Raw genomic sequence first — 22,996 nt, forward strand, 5'->3', positions numbered from 1 at the left:
ATAAATTGCTTGCCTTCATTGTACAAAGAAAAGTATTAAGTAGTAGGGCTGAAATGATACTGCTTTTTAATAATACAAAGTTTCACAACCCATTTTATCATAACATATTAAAAGACTATTTTTTAACATCATTTTCAATGATCATTGTCACTTGTTCTTATTTGTGGTCAGAATGAACACTTACAAAACAAGAGATCTCAAAAATGTACACTCACTGATGTTTCTACATGTTTAAAGTTACAAAAAATTTTTTAGTGTTTTTGTTGCCTCTCAAAATGCACTAATTACACTTGTTACACACTGCCTGTGTTTAACAATCAATTTTTTTTAATAAAGTATATTCAATCTTTTTACTTCATGAAATTATTACATCATTTATTTGTTAATGAAACTTCAGTATGGTTTTCTAATGGAATTTTAAATGGGTACAATTTTTGACCAACTAGATGAGCAATAATGTTAAAGGATCTGAGTATCAAAGTCGGGAGGGGATTTGGAAGATCACACAAGTGCATACATATACACACACACACACACACACACACACACACACACACACACACACACCAAAAGAAAATATTTAATTGTTCTTTATTATTACTGTACTTTTTGATAAGAGTTGATGTACAGAATACATTCAGTATTTAATATTAGACAAATCAGATAACTCAATAAAAGTTATTTATGTGGTGTAACATATTTGAAATAAATTGCTATACAGACTTAACCTTATTTAAACTGTTCTTTGTAGACTGTTGATTTTATTTTCAGCATCATTTATTTTATAACTAATATAGGATCATCACTACTATATTACAACTAATCACAACTAATATACAACTCATCACAACTAATATAGGATCATCACTACTTAACCAAGTTATAGTACTGTACTCACACAATGGGCATCCCTTATTAGTGCAAAAACTTTTTTAACAATAATTATCAAAACAAAAGAAGTTTCACTACATTTTAATTGTCATTTCATAAAATAAATAATTATAACAATATATTTATAAATAAGAAATTATATTTTACATTTATTTCTTCAAAAGTTGAATTATTATGTGAACAGATAAATTATTTTAGATTAAGTCATTTTAGATTTTTATTTAATTAATTTTTTTATTATTAAAATCTTTATCTAATTATTTTAATTTTTATGTAATTAATTTTTAATTATTATAATCATAATTTTATAATTTTAACCTTTCACATATACCTTTTAAAGAAATAGATGTAAAACAAATTTATTATTATAATTGTTTATAATCAATATTACATAATTTTATAGTTTTAACCTGTTCACATAGTATAAATAAATAAATAAATAATATATACACTATAGAAGAAAAATTAATCTGTAATTACAGTAAAAATTATGAAGCAATTACCTGGTTTTATGTTGTTTTGGAAATTACAGTTAGCAGGTAGTTTCTATTATAGTACGCCTAAATTGCTATTGCAATTTAATCTGTGTTTACAATGCAAATAATAGTATTAAATTAATCATTCTCATGAAATTTAATAATCTTACCTACATACATATACACACACACAAACCACATGCACAGTATGTCTTATGATTTAACAATAATTTATTATGAAATTATTAAGACTTTTTTATTATTAGATTATAACAGAATCTTTGATAACTTTTTACTTTTTTTTAATAATAGCTAAATTATTCAATACAATTTATTATTGGTCAAATTCAATTGCATTAATTATTTCTAATCATCAGCTACTACAAGAACAGTTTTATACAATTTTAATTTCATACAGAAAACATAAGGTAAGAAAATTAAATCAATTATGAAAAAAGTAATTTTTAATTACATCAAGAGCAGTAAAAAATGATATATTTTTAAAACTTACTACTAAAACATACTAATCACTAGAACAGTTTAAATAAAAACATTTTTAAAAGTATAATTGGACATTATTACAATAATAAACCTGTTATTAAATAAATTTATTCTTAAAGAATAAAAATAACTATTGACAGTAGTATGCCTTATTTATAACTAACAGTATTAAAGAACTTCATCACAGTGCTTCTCTATGTACCAACCTAAAAACTCTTTCGAGTTTTAAATTGCAAAACAAATCACTAACTCTGTATCTGCTGATCGCAATAAAAATGAACAAACTCCAGGCAAATTTCAAAAATGATTAATTTCAGATTTGTGGTTTAATAATTAATTTGGTTTGTGGTTTCATGAAGATATTTTGAAAATTTTATTAAATTATAACTACAGTACGTTTACTTAAAATAGTTTTATTAGTTTATTTCATATCCTATATGATGGAATAAGATCTTGCTTTTGTTAGAATATGAATAGTAGATTGCCAGTATCTACTTTTCACTTTTTAAATACCTGTAAAAATCCTTCCAAAAGGTCTTTTTAGAACCACTGGGTCTATAATTCAGTATCTTTCTCAGTGATATTATAGATGGCACTATTATTAATGATGCCCATCTTAAAGTGGTTAGGAAAGGAAACCCATGTAATATGTAGTCGAATATTATTTTATCTCATCATGTTCTATTTCCTCACTTTTTTCAGATTTAGCACTATTCTAAATTTTATATTTTAAAGTGTGTTCAGTCTGCATGTTATGTACATAGCTTTACAAGTATGCCCCATTTATATGAAATAATATGTTAAGTTTGATTCCTATGTATGCAGTATCAATTATATCCTTGAGTTTGTCCAATATAATATTTAGAACAATCATTACATTTTACACATTACAACTTATACACTTAGTGTAGACAGCATGTACTTTGTTATTTTGTGGATACTGGTATTTTTTTGTGGTTTTTTAAAGCAATTAAATAATCATCTTTGTATGGAAATATTAGTAATTCTTTTATCAACATAAGTTTATGACTATTACTCATTCTTTACCAGAGTATAATTCATTTTTGGAAAAAATAGGAAAAAAAATGGCAATTTTCTTTCATTTTCCTTCCCTTTGCAATTTTTTACTTTTCAAATAAAATTTATATCTAAAATATGGTTGAAAAATCATAGTTGTTACAATTGTTACAAATATTGGTAAAACTTTCTCTAATAAATTTTAAAAAATACGGTGTAACACATTAGCAAATTTCAAAATAGCAATCTCATCAGTTTTTAAATCTTTTCTAACTCTGGAATCAAAGTGTTTTCAAATAGTTTTATCAGCTAAAATATTTAGTCTTTCAGTAAAAACAAAATGACATTTTTGTAAATCAATTGCTAAACACCTAAATTATTACAGACAATTTATGGCAATTTTAAGACAAATTTGATCTTCCACTGTAAAATTAATTCAATGGAAAGAGCTTGAAGAATTCTTTCTATACTTTCTATGTTAAATTTTAGCAAATTAAACCAACTGTAAACAAATAAATATTATTCCCATTGCATAATGACAGCTTTTTTAATTAAATGTTATTAAATAAATTAAAATATTATTTTAATGCTAATTTTAAGCTATTTTACACAATCCACACCTTCAATATTGTCTGAATGAGGATTATTTAACATTATAAGAAAACAATATGATTTAACTTTGTATGTAAGTGGCACTTTTTTAACTACATAATTGCAACTTATTTAAATATGAATAGAATTTAAACAACATAAGTAATTGCACACCAGTCTTACTTTCAATTTCCCCTTACATAATGTTCAAGGTGCCTTCACTGTAGGTAAATACACTGTAGTTTCCAACAATTTAAAAATGATCTCTCTCTTTTCTCTAATGTATCAAACACCTTCAAATTTTCTTCATAAAGATCTTCAACACTGACCAATTATGTACCATAAACCATACTTTTTATATATGCCCAAAGATAGAACTCTATTGGATTTAGATCATGCAATCTTGCAAGGAAACATGACTAACTCATCTTTCTGACAAGAATTAGAACTAGTAGACATTGATTCAAACTGAGGTAGGGCACCGTAGTGTCCTAACCACATAGAATTCCGTAATTCATAATGAACCAGATATTATTCCTAGTTACTAGAGAACTTTACCCAAATAATTTGTAGAAAAAAGTTTCCTAAAAATGTAACAAATAAGGTATTCAAAATTGTTTTCATTTTATACCAGTTTTACTTAATGGTATTTATTGTGCACAAACTGCATCACAATTAATAAAACTATTGATTTTATGGATATGGACTAAAAACATTATTTATTCATTAATTTTGTTTGCTGCACATGCTCTAATCAAATTAATCTACAGTTTCCCTCACAAATGTAGGAACAGTTCTTTTTTACCTTTATGCTACCATTTCTGACATGACCTATATAATAAATAATTATTTTATGATCTAAATAAGGTATGCATTTATTTCTAATACATTGTTTATAGTGAAGGTGTATTCCAATAAACTTATTAATATTACTGAATAAAATAACAGTTTATAACCTCAAAAAGTACATTTCCAGATATTAAATAAAAATTATTTTTATTACTTTATAAAAATATCCCTGTCGGGACTTCACTTGTGCATATGATTAGGTTTGCATTTCTCATCACAAAGTTAAGAAATCGTCATCAAAATTAATAAAACTAATGAAGTTAATAAAATTTATTCCAATTGTACTTAACAATCAATTGAACATGTAACTTTAATAGAATAAGTTCCAATCTTATAGAGGTTTTACCATAGATAGGAGGCGCCTTCCTTGGTAAAATATTCCGGAGGTAAAATAGTCCCCCATTCGGATCTCCGGTTGGGGACTACTAAGTCCCAGAAAATTAAAAAATAACATTCTACGAGTCGGAGCGTGAAATTTTCAGCACATTTGTTATAAAACAACCTGCATAGATAATAATGTGGAATCTATGGAAAAGATTGTATGTACTCTAGTTTTTAAATACTCACACTTTACTTTGGACACCATGGATATTCTATAAGTTTCATCCATAAAAATGTATGGCCTAAACTAGCTCAATATTGATGAAAACCTTTTAAGAAAACAAATTTTTAATTGTCTATAAGTTTGCTAAATTAAAAGTGATTGTTTCTTAATTTTTTCTGCTGAAATTCAAGTAAACTTTTTCTGGACTAGATTTCCCTTCCATAAAGATTATACCACAATTTATTTTTCTGAAAGTAATTTTACTAAAAATGAAACACATTTTTCATCTATAAAAAAAAAATATTAACATAATTATCAAAATAATAGGTTTTAACATTTTCTTCAATTTTGTTTTTCTCTGAATCTATTAAAAAATTATATACGTCTTCTTTTATCAAGTAAAGAATAAAGCAAAACAATTTCAATATATAAGTAAACGAGTAAATTAATAATAATATTCTAAATTGTCTGCTATAAAATTACTCAATGTACTCTTTAAAATTTATATTATGTGACAGAAACTAGTTAATGTATAAAACACATGGAATGACTATAGAGTTCAAACTACAATCAACTTTATTGCATCAATATTTATAAAAGTGGATTGTTCATAAATCTTTAAAGCTATATTATTCCAAACACAGAAATCATATGTCTGAATAATACATATGATTGATTCATCAATATAATTATTTTTTTGTAAACATTTTTTAATATCCTTTTCAATTGCTTAATATCTTTGTTTGAATGTAAATATTGTACTGCTGTATAAAACCAATATATTATAAATCACAGGAAAAAAGTTTTCAAAATTAAAATTTCTAAAATACATTATTTCTGCATAAGAATTCACCCAATGAATATGGTTGTTACAATAATTATCAGACAATAAAAATATATTTTAAGTGTTTTTGTAACTCATAAGATACATACTAGTTACAATATAAGTATGCAATACTTTATGTTATGAATTTGAGTAATTTATTTTTCATAATGCATGGGATTCAGAGCTTGAGGGTGTGGTGGGGTTATGCAAATAAAAATTTGGTTAATAACTGTGCATGCACAACAAATTATGATAACTTAGTAATTAACAAAAAATATACATTATTTTCTGTTTGTAAATTTCATATTTAAAATGAAAATTAATAACAATGCATTCTTATAAATTGATGTTACTTGTCGACAAAAGACAATTTTCACCATATTTCTGCTGTAAAATATTTGTCATAACCCATCTAACTTCTTTTCAAAGTAGTTATTTAAACTTAAATCAGCGTCTTTAAAAGACCCAGATTTCAGATGTTCTAGTAGGCAGATTTTGAATAGTTTCTGCATTAATATCATTTTTATGTACATATTTACAAAAAGTCAAAAACCAAATTTCTTCTTTTTTTCTAACCAGAAGAATCTTACTTCAGCTCTACTAGATCATGCTTATATAATACAAGAAACGTGGTTTTGAAAATTCCTAATATTTCATGTTGCAAATGCAGATATAATTTTTACTCCTTGTTACATACATACAATGTATTCCTCAGTAAGAGTGCAAGAGGGTTAGAAAGTTTACCAAACCCTTTAAATAGTAAAAATTAAACAACAAAAATGTATATATGAGTGAAGTGAGTTTTCAAGATGTGGTCATGAAAGATAAATGATTAATAATTAATTAATCATGGACATAAGTTAACTATGTGCACTAGCCATTCTGATACAACTGAATATACAATCAGAATCATCAAACTGAAGCTTTTATAAATTATGAAATACAAGTAATAAAATTCCTGCAAGCCTTTCCCAGGATTCGTCGAGGAAATTTCTAGTTTCTTCTCTAGGAAATTTTATATAGGGTCCAATAATTCCACCAAGACAACTAATTTTACAATAAAATGATGGAAAACTGTTAAAAAAAATGTTTTACTTTAAAGAAATGAGTAAGCGTGTATAAGTGGACACATGCATTCATGCAAGTATGCGTGCATGCGCATGCTTGCATGTTCGTTCATATGTCTGTGCATGCATGCTTTTTTAATTTAAATTAAGCTCATAAAACAATGAATAGCTTTTTTATGATTATGTAGTTAGAATTACTTAATGATCTTATGCAACACGTGCAATTAGATGTCTTACATAAAAAAAACATACATAAATCTTTTTTTAATGACAAAAACATGATCTTAAGAAATTATTCTTACTGTCATAATTTAATTTGTGATACAATAAAATGAAATAGAACTGTAACCATTTAACTATTAGTCTAACAACTAACACAGCAAAGGTATTGTATTGAAATACTGATACAAATATTATTCAATTTTATCAACATTATCAAAAAAAAGTTGTTTTTTCCAGATATAATAATGAATAGCAAATAAAGTAATCTTAAAAGACAGAAACAAATCAGTTTATACAAGACATTCTGTTATCATTTTAATAATACGGAAATAGCATTATATAAATAAAACTGAACTCAAAATACATTTCTTAACTTATTATTGTGGTATTAAAAATATAATGTTTAACAGTTTTAATTTTTATTACTATGTCTTACTAATTGTCACTTCTTTTTGTAGGATTTAAAATGCTAATAAATAACCTTGGAACTGCAGATATTACTGTGATCATTTTCACACTTACATATGCTTTACTAACTATGATGTATTATTGTTATTCCAATAAGAAATCAAAACCAACAAGGGTGAGTAAAAAAATAGAAATACATAAATTGTAATTATAAAAAAATTTATTAATTAAAAAAATTATTTAATTAACATTAAAATAAAAAATATTTTGTTACTAAAAATCAAAAGTATAACTAAATAAATTTAGATTACATATATTTTATAATAATAAAAAGTCTCATAAATATTAATAACATTATAAGAACTAATATTATTTTCTTTCAAGGGGACATAAACATATATTTAAAACAATAGAAAAACCCTGTCAATAAATTCTTTTTACTAGATTATGCCTCTACACGTAGCAAATATTTTCATAAAGTATTAATTAATTAATACTCTCTCAGAAGAGATACATTAAGAGAGGTACATTAATGATTACCACTCTCAAATTTTACTGATCAATGCCCATATGGGTTATAATACATATCAGAAATCTGGACTCTCATTTCATATTAATCCAGTGACTAGAATCAACAGAGGTTTTATTATTTACTTGGAGAATATTCATGAAAAACCATTATAAGAATGATTGTATAGTATGAGTGGATACAATATGTTGTTAAACTAATATAAACTTAAATCTGAGAGAATACTAAGTTTTAATGAATAGTAAGATAAGTGAAAGATGATCAGACATCCTAGCAAGAGATAACAGTATTAATTACTACAAATTTACTTTCATGATAACAGTAAATGCTTTTGAAGCCAAACACGTACTCATTTGTTCATGAAGATTATATAATGTTAAAGGTCTGAACAGCATAGAGAATCGGGGATTCAATACAATACAAGTCCACTGTTATAAGGTGTTCATTAGCTTACAGGAGGAGTCTTAAAAGATATTTTATTACAGTTCTAATCATAACATTTTATCACTATCATCTTTATTATTAGAATCCATTGTAAAAATAAATCATCAAATGTCGAATTAGCTAATAGGCAAGTCATTACAACAACAACTTATGAATAATGTGAAGTGAAATATTTTAACACTTTTAAACTGTTCACACCTCACTATTTCACTCGGTCACTTACTTGAGAATAACACTGCAATACTGGGTGCAAAACTAATTATACAAGAGTGTTTATTATCAAAATCAATTGGCAAATTCACCTGAACACAAATATAAAAATATACGAATAAAACTTCCTTATACACATTCTACATATTAAAAAAAAGATCAAAATTTTAAAAAATAAATGAATTTTTTTTTAAACTCTTTTATAAGTATTTTTAATTAAAGAAATCTGTAATTTTTTTTTTTGCATACTTTTGCCAAACTAGGCTGTTTTAAAACTGGCTTTGTCTTAAGAAAGATGGTTCCAGTAACTTCTTTAATGTTACGTATTAAGGGAGTTATTACTTCTGTTAATTACATCTCCAGCCAAAGAGTTGAAGCCAGTATGGTGGTCAGTCCAGCTTTTATCCAAGAAAGAATGAACCAAACCACTAGGAAATGTAAATAGTATACCAAGTAGACAATTAACTCACAGAGAAACTGAGAGCTCCTTAGAATAGTTCGGTACTATAAATCTATTCATTGATGCATCAGAATCAGAGTTCAAATTCAAATGAAGGAAGCACCCTAAGTGCTTCACATGCTTGCATATGATGTGAACATAAAATGCAACATGGACATAAAAATGTCCAGTAGACCATCAAGATTAAGAAATGTTGGGTGCAATTCCTTGTATGTTGTTGGCACTGTTTTTGTGGCTAACATCCATAGCAGTTGAATACACTTAAAAAGTTTTTTTTTTAAAACTGGATATAGAATCCCACATACACAAGTACTTTGGTGGTTATCAAAGAACAGATTGAGCTGAGTAGGACATGGCAACTCCCGATAACACAGGCCTGTGTTTTATCTAATAAGTCCTTATAAATTTTTTTTTTTTTTTTTGATGCTCCTTTTGGTGCTTTTTGTTCTGTGGTCTCACAGCAGGTCATCTCTTTTTAACATCCAACGTAATTAGCTAACATCTTCATCTTCACATTCCCTCTCTCCCTTTTGTATCTCCTCTCCATCTCTTTCATGTTTTGGTGGAATCTTTTTCCCTACTCCTACTTACTACACCAACAATCAAGATTTTCAGGAAAATAGTAAAGGTATGATTCAAGAAAATATAACGTATTTTGTACAATATTTTTGTAATCTTCATCTTTTTTGTTTTTTTTTTGTTTAACCTCTGGGACCACTGTTAGGAATTGCTTCAGAGGATGAGATGAATGATTTAAATCTGTGTGAAAATGCCATGTCTGACCGGGATTCAAACCCAGGACCTCATGATGAAAGGCCAAGATACTACCACTCACACCACAGAGGCCGACATCTGGCCTCCATGGCTTGTTTGTTGCCAAGAAACTTTGTAACTGTATCCTTGAAGGTTTTCTAGCTTGTTTTTCAGCTTCCTTCATTTTAAATTCAAATATTTCATCTTTCATAAGTTTCCTTAATCCAGCCCAACAAAAACAACACAGTCCTTTATTTTTGTTATTGATAAACCTGGACACTGACTGCAAAGATACTTGAATACTCTTCTTTTTTTTTAACGCCTTAAAAAAGTTCTTCATTAACCCTAGTTTAATATATAACAGAGGAAGTAAAACTTCCTCTGTTACAATGAAAGTTTAGTAGCTTGGCTCTACTAAACTTTCATACCAACTTTTAAGATTTGCCTTGGTGGCCATCCTTTTTTAATATAGTGCTGATTTTATCACAACTATCCCCCTCACACAACACAAAAAACATGAATATTTGATATAACCACTTTGCTGTAAAATAACAAAGAAAGAACCTTTAAATCACTACAAACTGTCCAACCTTGATCCTTATACCAAAATTTCATTAAAAGTAACTCAAGATTTTCATAATACTCTTTCAGATGTACAGAATGCCCCACTGATAAAGAAGCATACTTACTTTGTGCAGAAGTCTCCATTCAGAAACCTTGTAGTCAATGTGGAATTGTTCCTTGAGTCCAGTTACACCATTATAGAAAACTAATGCATCTTCTTGAGAAAAATATTTGAACAAAGTCTTTTTCCTTGCTCCTAAACCAGTAAAAAATAGTTCCAAGAGCTAACAAATTTTTTCCTTCAACCTTGAGCCTAAAAGTACAGTGAAGACCTTAAGGAAGTTTAAGTCCCTCATCAAGTCATTTAATTTAGATTACTTGAAAAGATTTGGTTTATCACTTCCAGGATCATAATTATTTTCATCATCCAGTTCATCAGCACAAGCCTGTGAAACCATTTCTTCATCACATGTATCTAATTTATCTGGTGGTGAAGGAACAGGTATTTCTAGTCCACGAGATACAGAATGTATTACTGATAGAAGGTTTAGGTAAAATGTTCTTTCTGTTTTTTTAAAATTGAATGGGTACACATGAAAAGAAGTAAAGAACATTTCTATGGTTTGGTTCTTTCCAAAGCAGAAAAATTGTTTTTTCTTTGAGACCACTGGCAAAGCTCTTCAACACACTGAACAAACCTTATAAGGAAGCCCAAGATTTATACTGGTCTCTAAATTTCACACTATTTTGCGAATGCTGCAGTATTTCCTTATTGTTTTTTTGACAAAAAAAGTTTCTACAAATAAAGAAAAAACAGTAAGACATATTTATACAGCCTTTTGACATCATTGGAATTTAAATTAATAAAAATTTGTAAAATATAAGTTACGTAAAATTACTAGTAAATATAAGTACATATATAATAAAGTTGTTGACTCTTTATAAAAGTTATGATTCTTTATTTAAGCAACAATTTTACAAAATGGTCCTTTATAATAGACTAACATCTACAGTACAGACAAACAAAAATGACAAATTGTGAAAAAACCTTAAGTGATGGAGTCTTTTTAATATTTTTCTCATTTTCAGCACAAAAAAATTCATTGAAATCACTAGGCAGATTCCAAAAACCTTTACAATCACGGACCTGTGTAATCTCATAATGATGATGCTTACAGCCTATTTTGAAAGATTTAAATATTTAATAAAAAAAACATAATAATTATCAACAAAACTGTTTTATAAAATTAAGTGAATGTTCATAGCCAACATTGAATAAAAATAACTTTTTTATATGAAAAGATTAAACTAACAAACAATAAGCAAGTGACCTTTTCATATTTTCTGAGAGAATGAATGTCACTTACAACCTTTCAATGTCAGCATCAATAACATATTCAAGTACATCATATAAAAGCAATATAATGAATAGCTAAATAAAAACAAAAAAAAATCTTTCAAGAGCTCTCTGATATCTAGATATAAAATAAAATCTTAATTAATGGAATTTACTGAACATATAGAGTGATTCAGTACAAAAGGGAAATAATTTAAGACTGATTGAAATAATGAAAAAACGTTCATTCAAATATACGTCTGAAAATGCTTTATTATTGATTATAACACTATTCTTTGTTACAACTATGTTGTATTGTTTCAACTATGCTTTGTTACAACTATCAAAAAATTTCAGTTCCCTTAGTAAAATGAGGTCATACTGAAAATTTTAATGCTTTATATAAGCCAATTTGATGGTTTCTTATGTTTTTTGACCTGAAAAATCAAAGAAAACAGGTTCCAGAACTGTATCTACCATAGTTTTCAAGATATCCAACATAAATTAGAAAAACTTATTAACGAAAAACCCATTTTTTTTTAGATTTTAAGTATAATAACTTTGTTAAATGACTAATAAATGGGTAAATTTTGTTATCAACCTTGTAAAGAAAATTTTGAGAAAAATGATGTAATGAAAAATGATGTCTGCAAAAAACCAAAAAAAAATTAACTTTTATTAATAAAAACATAACGAAACTTTACAGAAAAATGTTATGAATTTATAAAAATTAAAAATATCTGTTTTAAGTACAATAAATTTAGACCTTTGAAAAATTAAAATGCTTTTAATTTATTTAAAAAAATATGCATTGTGACTTGTACTATAATAATTTACAATAAATGTTCAAAAATTCCACAACTGACATCACACCAAAATGATACCGTTACATTTCTTGATGAAGGCAACATAATTAAGAATGTGAGCAATAATTTCATCAAATGTGTCTACTTTTTGCCTGTATACCTCACACTTCATCCTTCACCATAAACTGTAAGGGAATAACATCTAGTGGCCAATTTACCAGTCCTCTATGTCCAACCCATTTACCAGTAAATTTTTCATCGATGAATTGTCTTACTTCATTTGTGTGATTTGTTGGTTCTCCATTAAATAACAAATCATTCTCGGACGTTAGTTTATATGAGATTATTTCCTCATTTCAAGCTCTAGAATCAGTTCCCAAATTATTTCTGAATCAATCTGTATATTTGTAAAGATTAAAAAGGAATAACATAAAAACATCTTTATAAAAATAATACTTATCAAGTAAAATGAAATTAATAAAGTTTTTAATGATATTTCACAGATGTATTTCTAATCTAGACAACAGGCAATTCAAAATTGTGAGGCAGTTAAGGAGCTGATTTGGCAAATTAGCTCCGTCGATCATTGTGGTGGAGTGGTAGTGTCTCAGCATTTCATTTGTTAAGGATAGGACAGGTTTGAATCCTGATCAGGCACAACAATTTTCATGCACTAAAAAATTTTCATTCCATATTCCCATGCACAAGTTTGAGTAAATAAATAGTAATATATACATATATACAGAAGGATCCAAAAAAATGTACTTGCTGTTTGTTAGACCATATCTTGTGACAAATTTGACTTGACAATTTTTGACACTGAGAGAGGGTTATGGTATATGTTCGAAATGATGACCAGCAGCTTCTATACAACACCCATGGTGCCAAACTGCACATCATTACCATCTGACCATTAGTATATGGCCTAATGGCAGCAGATGACAATTTTTTTACATAGCTCATAAATTGTTGCTGGTTTTTCTCTATACACGTCATTCTTGACAGTTCCCCAGAGGTAGAAGTACAGGGTATCAAATCAGGAGACCAAGGTGGGTACTCAACTACACCTCTTCAACCCACCCACTGTCTGAGTAGAGTTTTATCAAGGTACAACCTGACATTTTGATGGTAGTGAACCAGGGCTTCGTCTTGTTGCACGTAAAAAAGTTCATCATCATACAGATTTTTGATGGCAGGTAAAATCCTTGACTGAAGCATATGCCTCACCAGTTACAGTATCCTCAAAGAAGAAGTGGCCAATCAAACCATGCACTGATAGACCACACCAGACACCAACCCCTGGTAGATTCACTCCCCTGTCCACATGAGCGTGAGAATTTTCAGGAGTCCAGTAGACACAATTGTGTCAGTTCACAGTACCATTAATTTTAAATTGCACCTCGTCAGTCCACACAAATTTTCCTGCAAATTCTTCATCCGAGCCAACTATGTGCTGAAACCATTACTCACAGTACTCCATCCTTCAATCTGGGTTGTCCTCATTTATCGCGTATAGCAGTCTTAGAACGTACACTTTCCACTTTGCACTCTTCAGAATGCATCTTACACTTGACCGGCTCATCCTACTCTTGTGCGCTCCCTGGTTCACTGATTTTTGCAGTGATCAAGTGAAATGTTGCAACACCGCAGCATTGAACGCCGGACTTGTAGCTGTTTGTGGTCAGCTGGATCTTTCCTTGTGCACATCTTTGGCTATAACTCTGGAACCAATAAAATTAAGTAACACTTATGATATCGTTGAAAAGCTCTCAATGAGGGCTTATTACAGTAGTTAAGAAAAATCTAAAATCCATTTTTTTTTTTTTGGATTTTGGGCGTTTTTGGATATTTTTGGTTCTCGATTGCAATCAAAAGGAAAAGTACACAACTAGATGTTACAACAGTCCTAAATGCAAAATTTCAACATTCTACAACTAATCGTTTTTTTTGTTATGCGCGATACATTCTACGTACATACGTATGTACGTACAAACGTCACGCTGAAACTATTCAAAATGGATTCAGAGATGGTCAAAATGGATATTTCCGCTGAAATCTGGAAACAGAGATTTTTCGCGATCATAATACTTCTTTTATTTCGTACAAGGAAGTAAAAAAAGACGTTTTAGGTTAGCTATAAAGTACTTGTTTTACTACCAATAAAAAATTAACGTTTTAAACAAAATATGTGTCAAATTTAATTCAAAACTAAACGAACCAAAATCTGGCAGAAAATATTACAATTTTAAACAGAGCAAAAACTCGTCTTCGTAATGCTAAAATAATTAATAATTAAAATAATAACATCAAAAACAAATTAAATTAACCGAGGAATTTTTTATTTCACAAGTTGCATATAATAGAGTTAATCTACAATTAAATTTTGTGTATTGTATGTGAATAATTCTGTGAGTGGTTTTGTATTTCTCTTTAAGTTAACAAAAGTAGTTTAATCTGCTGTAATATGTAATGGGAGAAGATACAAATTTATATTAATTCAGGAATTTGATGGACATGCTGTTATTAACTTGTATGCAAGTAAATAATGGTATGGCTGCAGTTCGAAAATACTGTAATAAATATCCAAATCGAAGGAACATAAAACATTTGAGAGTGTGGAAAGACATCATAGAGAAATAAATATGCTGAAATGAAAACTAGTAGATGCTGTAAGAACTACAAACACTGAAGAAGAAATATTCCATACCTGTTATAAGCACCAGAAGTGCTTGTAGTTTCATCTTTTCATTAGAAGAGAAACAATTGTACCCATTTTACGAGGGCCGTTCGGAAAGTTCGCGGCCTAAGAAAGAAAATACAAAATTTCTTACCAAATTTATTTTTTACTTTTCATCATAATCAACTTTTAAAATAATAATACACTCAATAATTTCGCTTTTCCAGCTTATTTATTCCTTCAGTAAAATACGATTTCTCAAGCTCTGCAAAATAGGCGTCTGTCTCAGCTATGACTTCGTCAATTGAGGCAAATTTTCGCCAAGCCATTTCTTCAAATTCCGGAACAGGAAATAATCACTCGGAGCTAAATCTGACGAATATGGTGTATGTAAAAGCAATTCGAAGCGTAGTTCGTGAATTTTAGCAGCAACAAAAGACGTGTGCGCGGGTGCATTGTCATTGTGAAAAAGCATATTTTTCTTGTCCAAATGTGGACGTTTGGTCTTAATGACCTCCTTCAACTGCTCCAACAATGCTGCGTAATATTCTTCGGTGATTGTCCTTTATCCAGAAAGTCTATGAGCACTACACCACGAACACACATTTTGCCTTCTTTGGAGCACTTCCATCAGTTTCGACCGACTGTTTGGACTGTTGCTTCGTCTTAGGGCTATAATAATGAATCCACGTTTCATCAAGAGTAATCAAAGGTCGCAAAATTTCGGTTGAATTACAGATGTACATGTCCAAACACTGCTAAGAAATGTTCATTCAAGTGCGTTTCTGATCAAACGTTAACAAACGCGGCACCCATCGCGCTGATAGCTTTCTCATACCCAAATGCTGGTGTTAAGATGTTGTGAGTACGGTCTACTGATATTTTTGCAAGCTTGCGTTATCTGCATTCGTTGATCTTTTAATACTACAATGAGGATTTTTGTGATGTTTTCATCGGTCGTGGCGGTGCAGGACGTCCTGAACGCTCATCATCATAGAATAGGTTCGACCGCGTTTGAATTCAGATGCACACTTTTTTACGTCGGAAACGATGCACAATTTTACCATCGGAAACGATGGGGAAGATTCTTTTAATGTTGAATCTAACTCTTTTTTTATATCTGTCGGATTTAAACCTTTCACAACGAAATATTTTATTACTGTTCGAATTTCGATTTTATCCACTTTGCACACAACAACACCCATCTACTTTCTCTTAATCCCAACAGTTATATAACTGAGTAGACGTGTTGGAAACTGTTTAGTATTCCATCTAATGGATATTAAATTAACTAAAAATCGCCATTTGGACCTACTAGCCATATCCTCTGTATCAGGGCGTGAACTTTCTGAACCACCCTCATATATAACTCTGCACAAGGCATACACTGTTAGATTGTAATAAACGGACAAATTCTGTTGATAATTAATTAGAAACTCAATTTTCATTTTCATATTCTGGTTACTGATGTATCATGTTTCACAAGAGGTGGGAGATGTCATTTTCAAAACACCTATTCTTAACAAAGGAAAACCCATATGAGAGTGCTACAACAAACCAAATACTTTCATTTAATGCGTGCCTTAGTACTTTTTTCTAATCACCAAAGTTTTCATTACTACTTTCTTGAAAAGAGAGGTAAACTGTAGTAATGAAAACTTTGGTGATGAATCTAATAGAACTATTAGAAAATCCAATTTCATAAGACTTGAAATGTGGTTTATGAATGATGGTGCATCACTTCACTTTTCTCGTTAGAGATTATTTTCACATTAGCTTTGTTGAAAAAGGCAGTAAATGGCCACTACAATCTCATGCCATCAGACTACTTCCCTTTATAGCTGGTTGAAGTTGTAGGTTTATTTTACACATATTGGCACACAAGAACTAAGAAATGAATCACTTAAGCTGTAACAGTTAGCATGGCATAAAAATATGTGTACAAAAAGCATAGCCTGAATGTAAAATTCAACACAATGGCAACCACTAAACAATATTTTGAATGTACATCAGTAAATTAATAAACTTTTTGGTAATAAATTTCTAATATATTTCTTCAAATATATTTTTCATTCAGTTTTATATATTTGAGACCAATGATGATGTTATTTTATTTGAAGATGATGCAAAGAAGATTCAACAATGATTTCAAAATTAAATGACATTATGAGAGAATATATGATGTGAAAATTAATGTTGATAAAACTTAAGTAATGAGGATAGGAAATAATAAGCTAGTGCATTAATTACATTTCAAGAGTACTTCTACGTAGGTATGAAACATGGACACTACGAAAAATAAAAAAAAATAAATACAGCTGGAGATATTTGAAGCGAGGACAAAGGAGGAGAGAGGAGAAGACAAAGTAAAAAAATAAGGAAGCATGAGAAGAGTTAATAAGAATAGAAGCTTAATTAATATAAGTCAGAACATAACATGAGAGCAAAAGGATCAATTAAATCACAACTAGGCGTTGCAAAGCAAGAGGCCAGTGAAGGGAGAAAGATTATTGACAATACTCATATAAGAGAAAATAGGAGCTACCAGCATATTAAAAGTTTGGCCATGAACACAGGAGAATGAAGTGGACATGTGCAAGGAAAGGCTGCATCAGGGCAGATGATAACCATATGATAATGTATAAATAATGAATGTTCAGCTTACCAACAATATAAAATGTTAAAACTTATCCAAGTACTTTCAGATGTTCATCCATCCTCAGGGATATCCATATGATTAAATATAAAAATATATTTTTTTTTAAACATACATTTAAAATGAAATAAAATAACCAAAATTTTATATTCATAACAATTGATTGTCATGTATTAAAAGTACAGTAGTTTAGTTTTAGTACTAAGAGTCATAAATAAAAGTATAATCATGTCTTGTTCGTAAAAGAATCTCAGTTGTTATGGTAATATGAAATGAAAGCAGTTTGGCCAACCTAATAATCATTAATTACTGTTACTGTAACAAAATAATAAATTATATAAATCATAAAGATCCTTCAAAAACAATAAAACATAATAATAAATATAATTTAAACAAGGAGTATATACCTTAAAATGCAAAAATTGTGATTTAAAATATATTGGTATGACTACTAATTTATTTTCAGTTGAATCAGACATATTAACTGTATAAATAAAGGAAATAAAGACTTGTAACTTCACGAAACTTATTTTGAAATATAAACATAATTACAGTCCAAACGATTTTATTGATGTATTAGAATATTTTTACTAATGATTTTTATAAAACTAATATTTTAGAAAAGTTTTACATTTATTTAAAAAATAAATAACTAATGAACAAACTAAATCTGATAGCGACATTATATTTAAACAAATCATAAACAATAATTAATGATTATTAGGTTGGTCAAACTGCTTTCATTTCATATTATCATAACAATTGAGATTCTTTTACGGACAAGACATGATTATACTTTTAGTTATGACTGTTAATAGTAAAACTAAAACTACTTTACTTTTAATAAATGATGATTAACTGTTATGAATATAAAATTTTGGTTATTTTATTTTATTTAACTTTAAATAAAAAAATATATATATATATTTTGTAAAAAAAATTGTTTGTATTTAATCTTATGGATATCACTGAGGATGGATGAAGATATGAAAGTGCTTGGCTAAGTTTTGACATGATAAATTGTTTATTGAAGTTGAACCTTCATTATTAGTTATATTTTATATATAAAATACCAACAGTGCCATGTTAAGAACCTATATGATAATGACAATGAAGTATTGCCATATAATTTTGAATCACCAGTATAATAGTATTACATTTTTGTTTGTTTTTTTTTTGTTTAATCTTAAGATATACAAAAAAATAACAAGGTTTCAAAGGTTTAAATATCTCTTAACTTTGACTAACAGTCATGAATTGCAATAAAATTAAAGAGTACCTCTTAGATTTTTCCCTACAAAGGTTCATCAATGTGAGCACTTGTAGTACACCATGTTATGCACATCCAACTGACAGAATAGCTGGTCCCATACTTTAATCAGCTTATAAAGTAATGAAGCAACAGCTGTTTCCATCCTGTGCCTTAAATTGGGTAAATCAGTATGTTCAGACTCTATGCATGTTGTTAAAAATTTATTTAAGAAGGACTTTAAAATTTAAACGTTTTTCTATCAGTTCAGCTATCTGAACTATCAGTTCTATATATTCAGCTCCTGACAATTCAGCAGCTCCATACACACTAGTTAAGCCAGTCCTGCAGTACATTTAATCACTCTTCTTCCAGCCTTCTTTTATCAATCTTCATGGACTCAACGGTTCAAACTTACAAAATATAATATTATATATATTCTTAACAATATATCATTTATGAAATCATTAAAAGGCATTTTTATATAGACTTATCTTGTATTATTCATTCAAATATTAAGGGATCATATCTAATTACGAAGTGATAAATGTCTATACTTATTTATTATTTGAACCAGTGGTAAATACATACAGTAATTACCCTAACCAAGATATTACACCAAGGCAGATATTATCTCGACATATTTTTTGATCCTCCGACCACGGATATATATAATCAACATTTTTGAAGAATTCATCATTTAATCTTCCAGAACTGTGAATAAAATCAACAATTTGAAAAAACATCATTCAAGAATCTTCATATTCAACAATCTACTGCATAAAAAGACTCTCTGTAAATAAGGATGAGTCCCTTTAAATAAATAACACATCATTATTATTTTTATTTTTTTTTTAAATAATACATAATTTACGTGACATCGTTCTTAATTTTTTATTACATTTAATTTACATTCTTTCATCATTTATGTAATATCATTGATTCATTTCATGTTTAATTTACTTTGTTAACATTTTATATTATTAATTTAGGTTATTTAATACCATTATGGAATTGGAACAATTAATTTGACGAAGAGGATCAGTAAAGGCCTCTTTAATAAGAATTACTGATAAATTTGATCTCTTACAAGATGATTAACTTACAAATTAAGTTAAGGAATTTTCTTGATTTGCAAGACAGATATAACATCATTCAATCAAAAATCTAAATGAAATTTGATGATGATTTATTTTTGGATCATGAACAAATTGAACAAGACTTGTGCATTACAGAATACAAATTGCAACATTTAATAAATGATACTAATAATAAACAAAAACCATCTAATAAAGAAATTAATTCAAATACAATAATTAAACAAACATAATTACAACCATTCAGTATACCTGTATTTAGAGGTAATGTGTTAGTGGCAGCATTTTTATAACATATTTATTGACATAATACAAAATAATACTGATTTAAAAAAACTACATTATTTGCATGCTTCATTAAAACATGAAGCATTAGCCACTATTAAATATCTGCCAATAACTAACAAAAGGTATAATATTATTGCTCTAGAATTATTAAAGGTATGATTTGATAACAAATATTTAATTGCATCTCATAATGCTAATTGCATCGTAAGTTCAGATTCCATAAAAGGAGAATCAGTAGATACTATGTCTAATTTTATTAACAAAATATCCTCACATGTAAATTCACTTGAAGCATTGCAACTTCCTGTTAATACATATAAATTTATCATAGTCCAATTTCTAACATCTAAACTGGAATATAACACTTTAAGATTATGGAATAAGAAATTGTCAAATCAAAGGTTTCCCAACTTTAAAGACTTTACAGAATTTCTCAACACAAGAACACAACTTCTAGAAAATGTTAACATAGTCACTTCAAATACGCAAGTGTATACAGGAAACAACATCAATTGCTACAATAATTCAATTAAAACTTTTACCAAATGCTTTACTTTAAATCATAACAAACAATATAATAGAAAAAATGTCAGTTTTTATTCAAAATTTAACTTTAACCAATTTTCATTTTGTAATTCAAATCATTACTTATATCAATGTAAGGAATTTCTAAACTTGTCCATTAATGATCATAAGTTCTTTTAGGAAAATAATAATTGTTGTTCTAATTGTTTGCATAAAGATCATTCTACTAATCAATTTTATTTAAAAAATTGATGTAAGATTTGTACTAAGAAACATAATACACTCATCCATATGGACAAATTTAATGATTCTAAATTATAAAGTAATAACTCTGAAATTAATATTTATTGTTTAAGAATCAGTCTCAGAGAAAAATTGGTAGAGTTCAATCATACATATCATATGTTAGCAATGTAATGAAAAACAAAATAATCGAAGGAAGTTAAAAGAACACAATTCATGCTATTCTGGGCATCAACTAATCCAGATGAGACAAGAGTCAAATGTCAAAAGATATTTTATTACTGAGAAACCACTAACTAAGGTATCGATCAAAAAATTTTACAATAATAATAAACAATATTCACAACCTTCTAAGAATAAACTATATCATTCAAATATCGATGATAATCATAACTATCTGTCGCAAGAAAATTACAACATTTATCAAAATATATCGCCTAAGTTATCCCAAGAGAATATTCCTCAATTGAAGCATAAACATATACAGTATTAGAAAAGGCAAGACTCCTTTATAACTCTTAAAAAAGAACGATTTGATTTTACAAAAACCAATGTATGCCAACAAAAATCTTCAATTCACAACAAAGGAAATAGAGTGTACCAAAAACAAATCTTAACATTAATACAAAGACAATAATATTGACAATAATAATAAACGTAATCCTTATCAAGATTTAAGGCCACAATCAAAATATTCAAACCAAGAACAAAGCTAGATCAGTTACAGTGATGTACTACCACAACCGCAAACAAATTCTTTTCAATATGTCCAATTATGATTCGTTATGGTGGCCAGAGGTCTAGAGACCTGCATAAATTAAGATTGCTAGCATACTCATAAACATTGTATTAGCATTTATAATTTAGTTTACAAATTAATCTAATTCACATTTAGATTATACATTATATTCATGTATATTATATATTATTAAATCATTAACTACATTATATAATTATAGATTACAAATCAAGCATCATTATCATTTCATATTTTTACTGTAACAGTTCATTTTAATACTATAAAAAAAAGTTCATATTATTTTTTGGCAGGCAGTATGTTAAGACTCAGTACATGTTATTACAAATTTATTTAAGGACTTTAAAATTTAAAGGTCTTTCTATCAGTTCACACTCAGCTCCTGTCGGCTGCACTTGGCTTCTGATGATTCTGCAGCTCCATACACGCTATATAAGCAAACTCCGCACTACATTCAGTCAGTCTTCTTCCAGCCCTCTTTTATCAATCTTCATGGACTCAACAGTTCCAAGTTACAAAATATAATATTATATATATTCTTAACAATGTATCATTTATGAATCATTAAAAGGCATTTTTATATACACTTATACATAATCTTGTATTATTCATTCAAATATTAAAGGATCATATCTAATTACAAAGCGATAGATGTCTATTTTTTATTTATTATTTGAACCAGCGGTAAATACATAGAGTAATTACCCTAATCAAGGTACTACACCTAGGCTTAACTCACATGGCAGATATGAAAAGAATCACATGGAGTCAGATCAGATGACTTTGGAGGCCACCACAATCAGTCACTGAGTCCATGCTGAAAAATCCAGCAGTTGGGGAAAACGTCATCCATCCAATCCATACAGAATTATGCTATAAGGAGGCACACCATCTTGTTGTCAAATAAAACTCTGCTCCATCTTGCAGTAGAGGAAAGAACCATCTATACAGTATATTCAGATAATAATTCCTCTTATGCTTGCTTCAGTAAAAAAGAACATCCTGTAAAC

At 28.4% G+C, this 22,996-nt stretch overlaps 1 protein-coding gene across 4 annotated transcripts in view; it reads left to right on the top strand.

Moving 5' to 3' along the window:
* The window catches only part of LOC142319454 (putative sodium-dependent multivitamin transporter), a 75,111-nt gene that overhangs the window by 11,784 nt on the left and 40,331 nt on the right, over positions 1-22,996 (top strand). For 3 of the 4 annotated variants that reach the window (XM_075356762.1, XM_075356764.1, XM_075356765.1), the window contains exon 2: positions 7,443-7,567. In XM_075356762.1, coding sequence (XP_075212877.1) covers positions 7,443-7,567 — 125 coding nt within the window. Of the gene's footprint in view, positions 1-1,757; positions 1,796-7,442; positions 7,568-22,996 lie in introns of those variants that run through there. The other variant, XM_075356763.1, reaches the window with a different exon arrangement.

The sequence above is a fragment of the Lycorma delicatula genome, chromosome 2 (assembly GCF_047948215.1).
Source record: "Lycorma delicatula isolate Av1 chromosome 2, ASM4794821v1, whole genome shotgun sequence".
Taxonomy (NCBI): domain Eukaryota; kingdom Metazoa; phylum Arthropoda; class Insecta; order Hemiptera; family Fulgoridae; genus Lycorma; species Lycorma delicatula.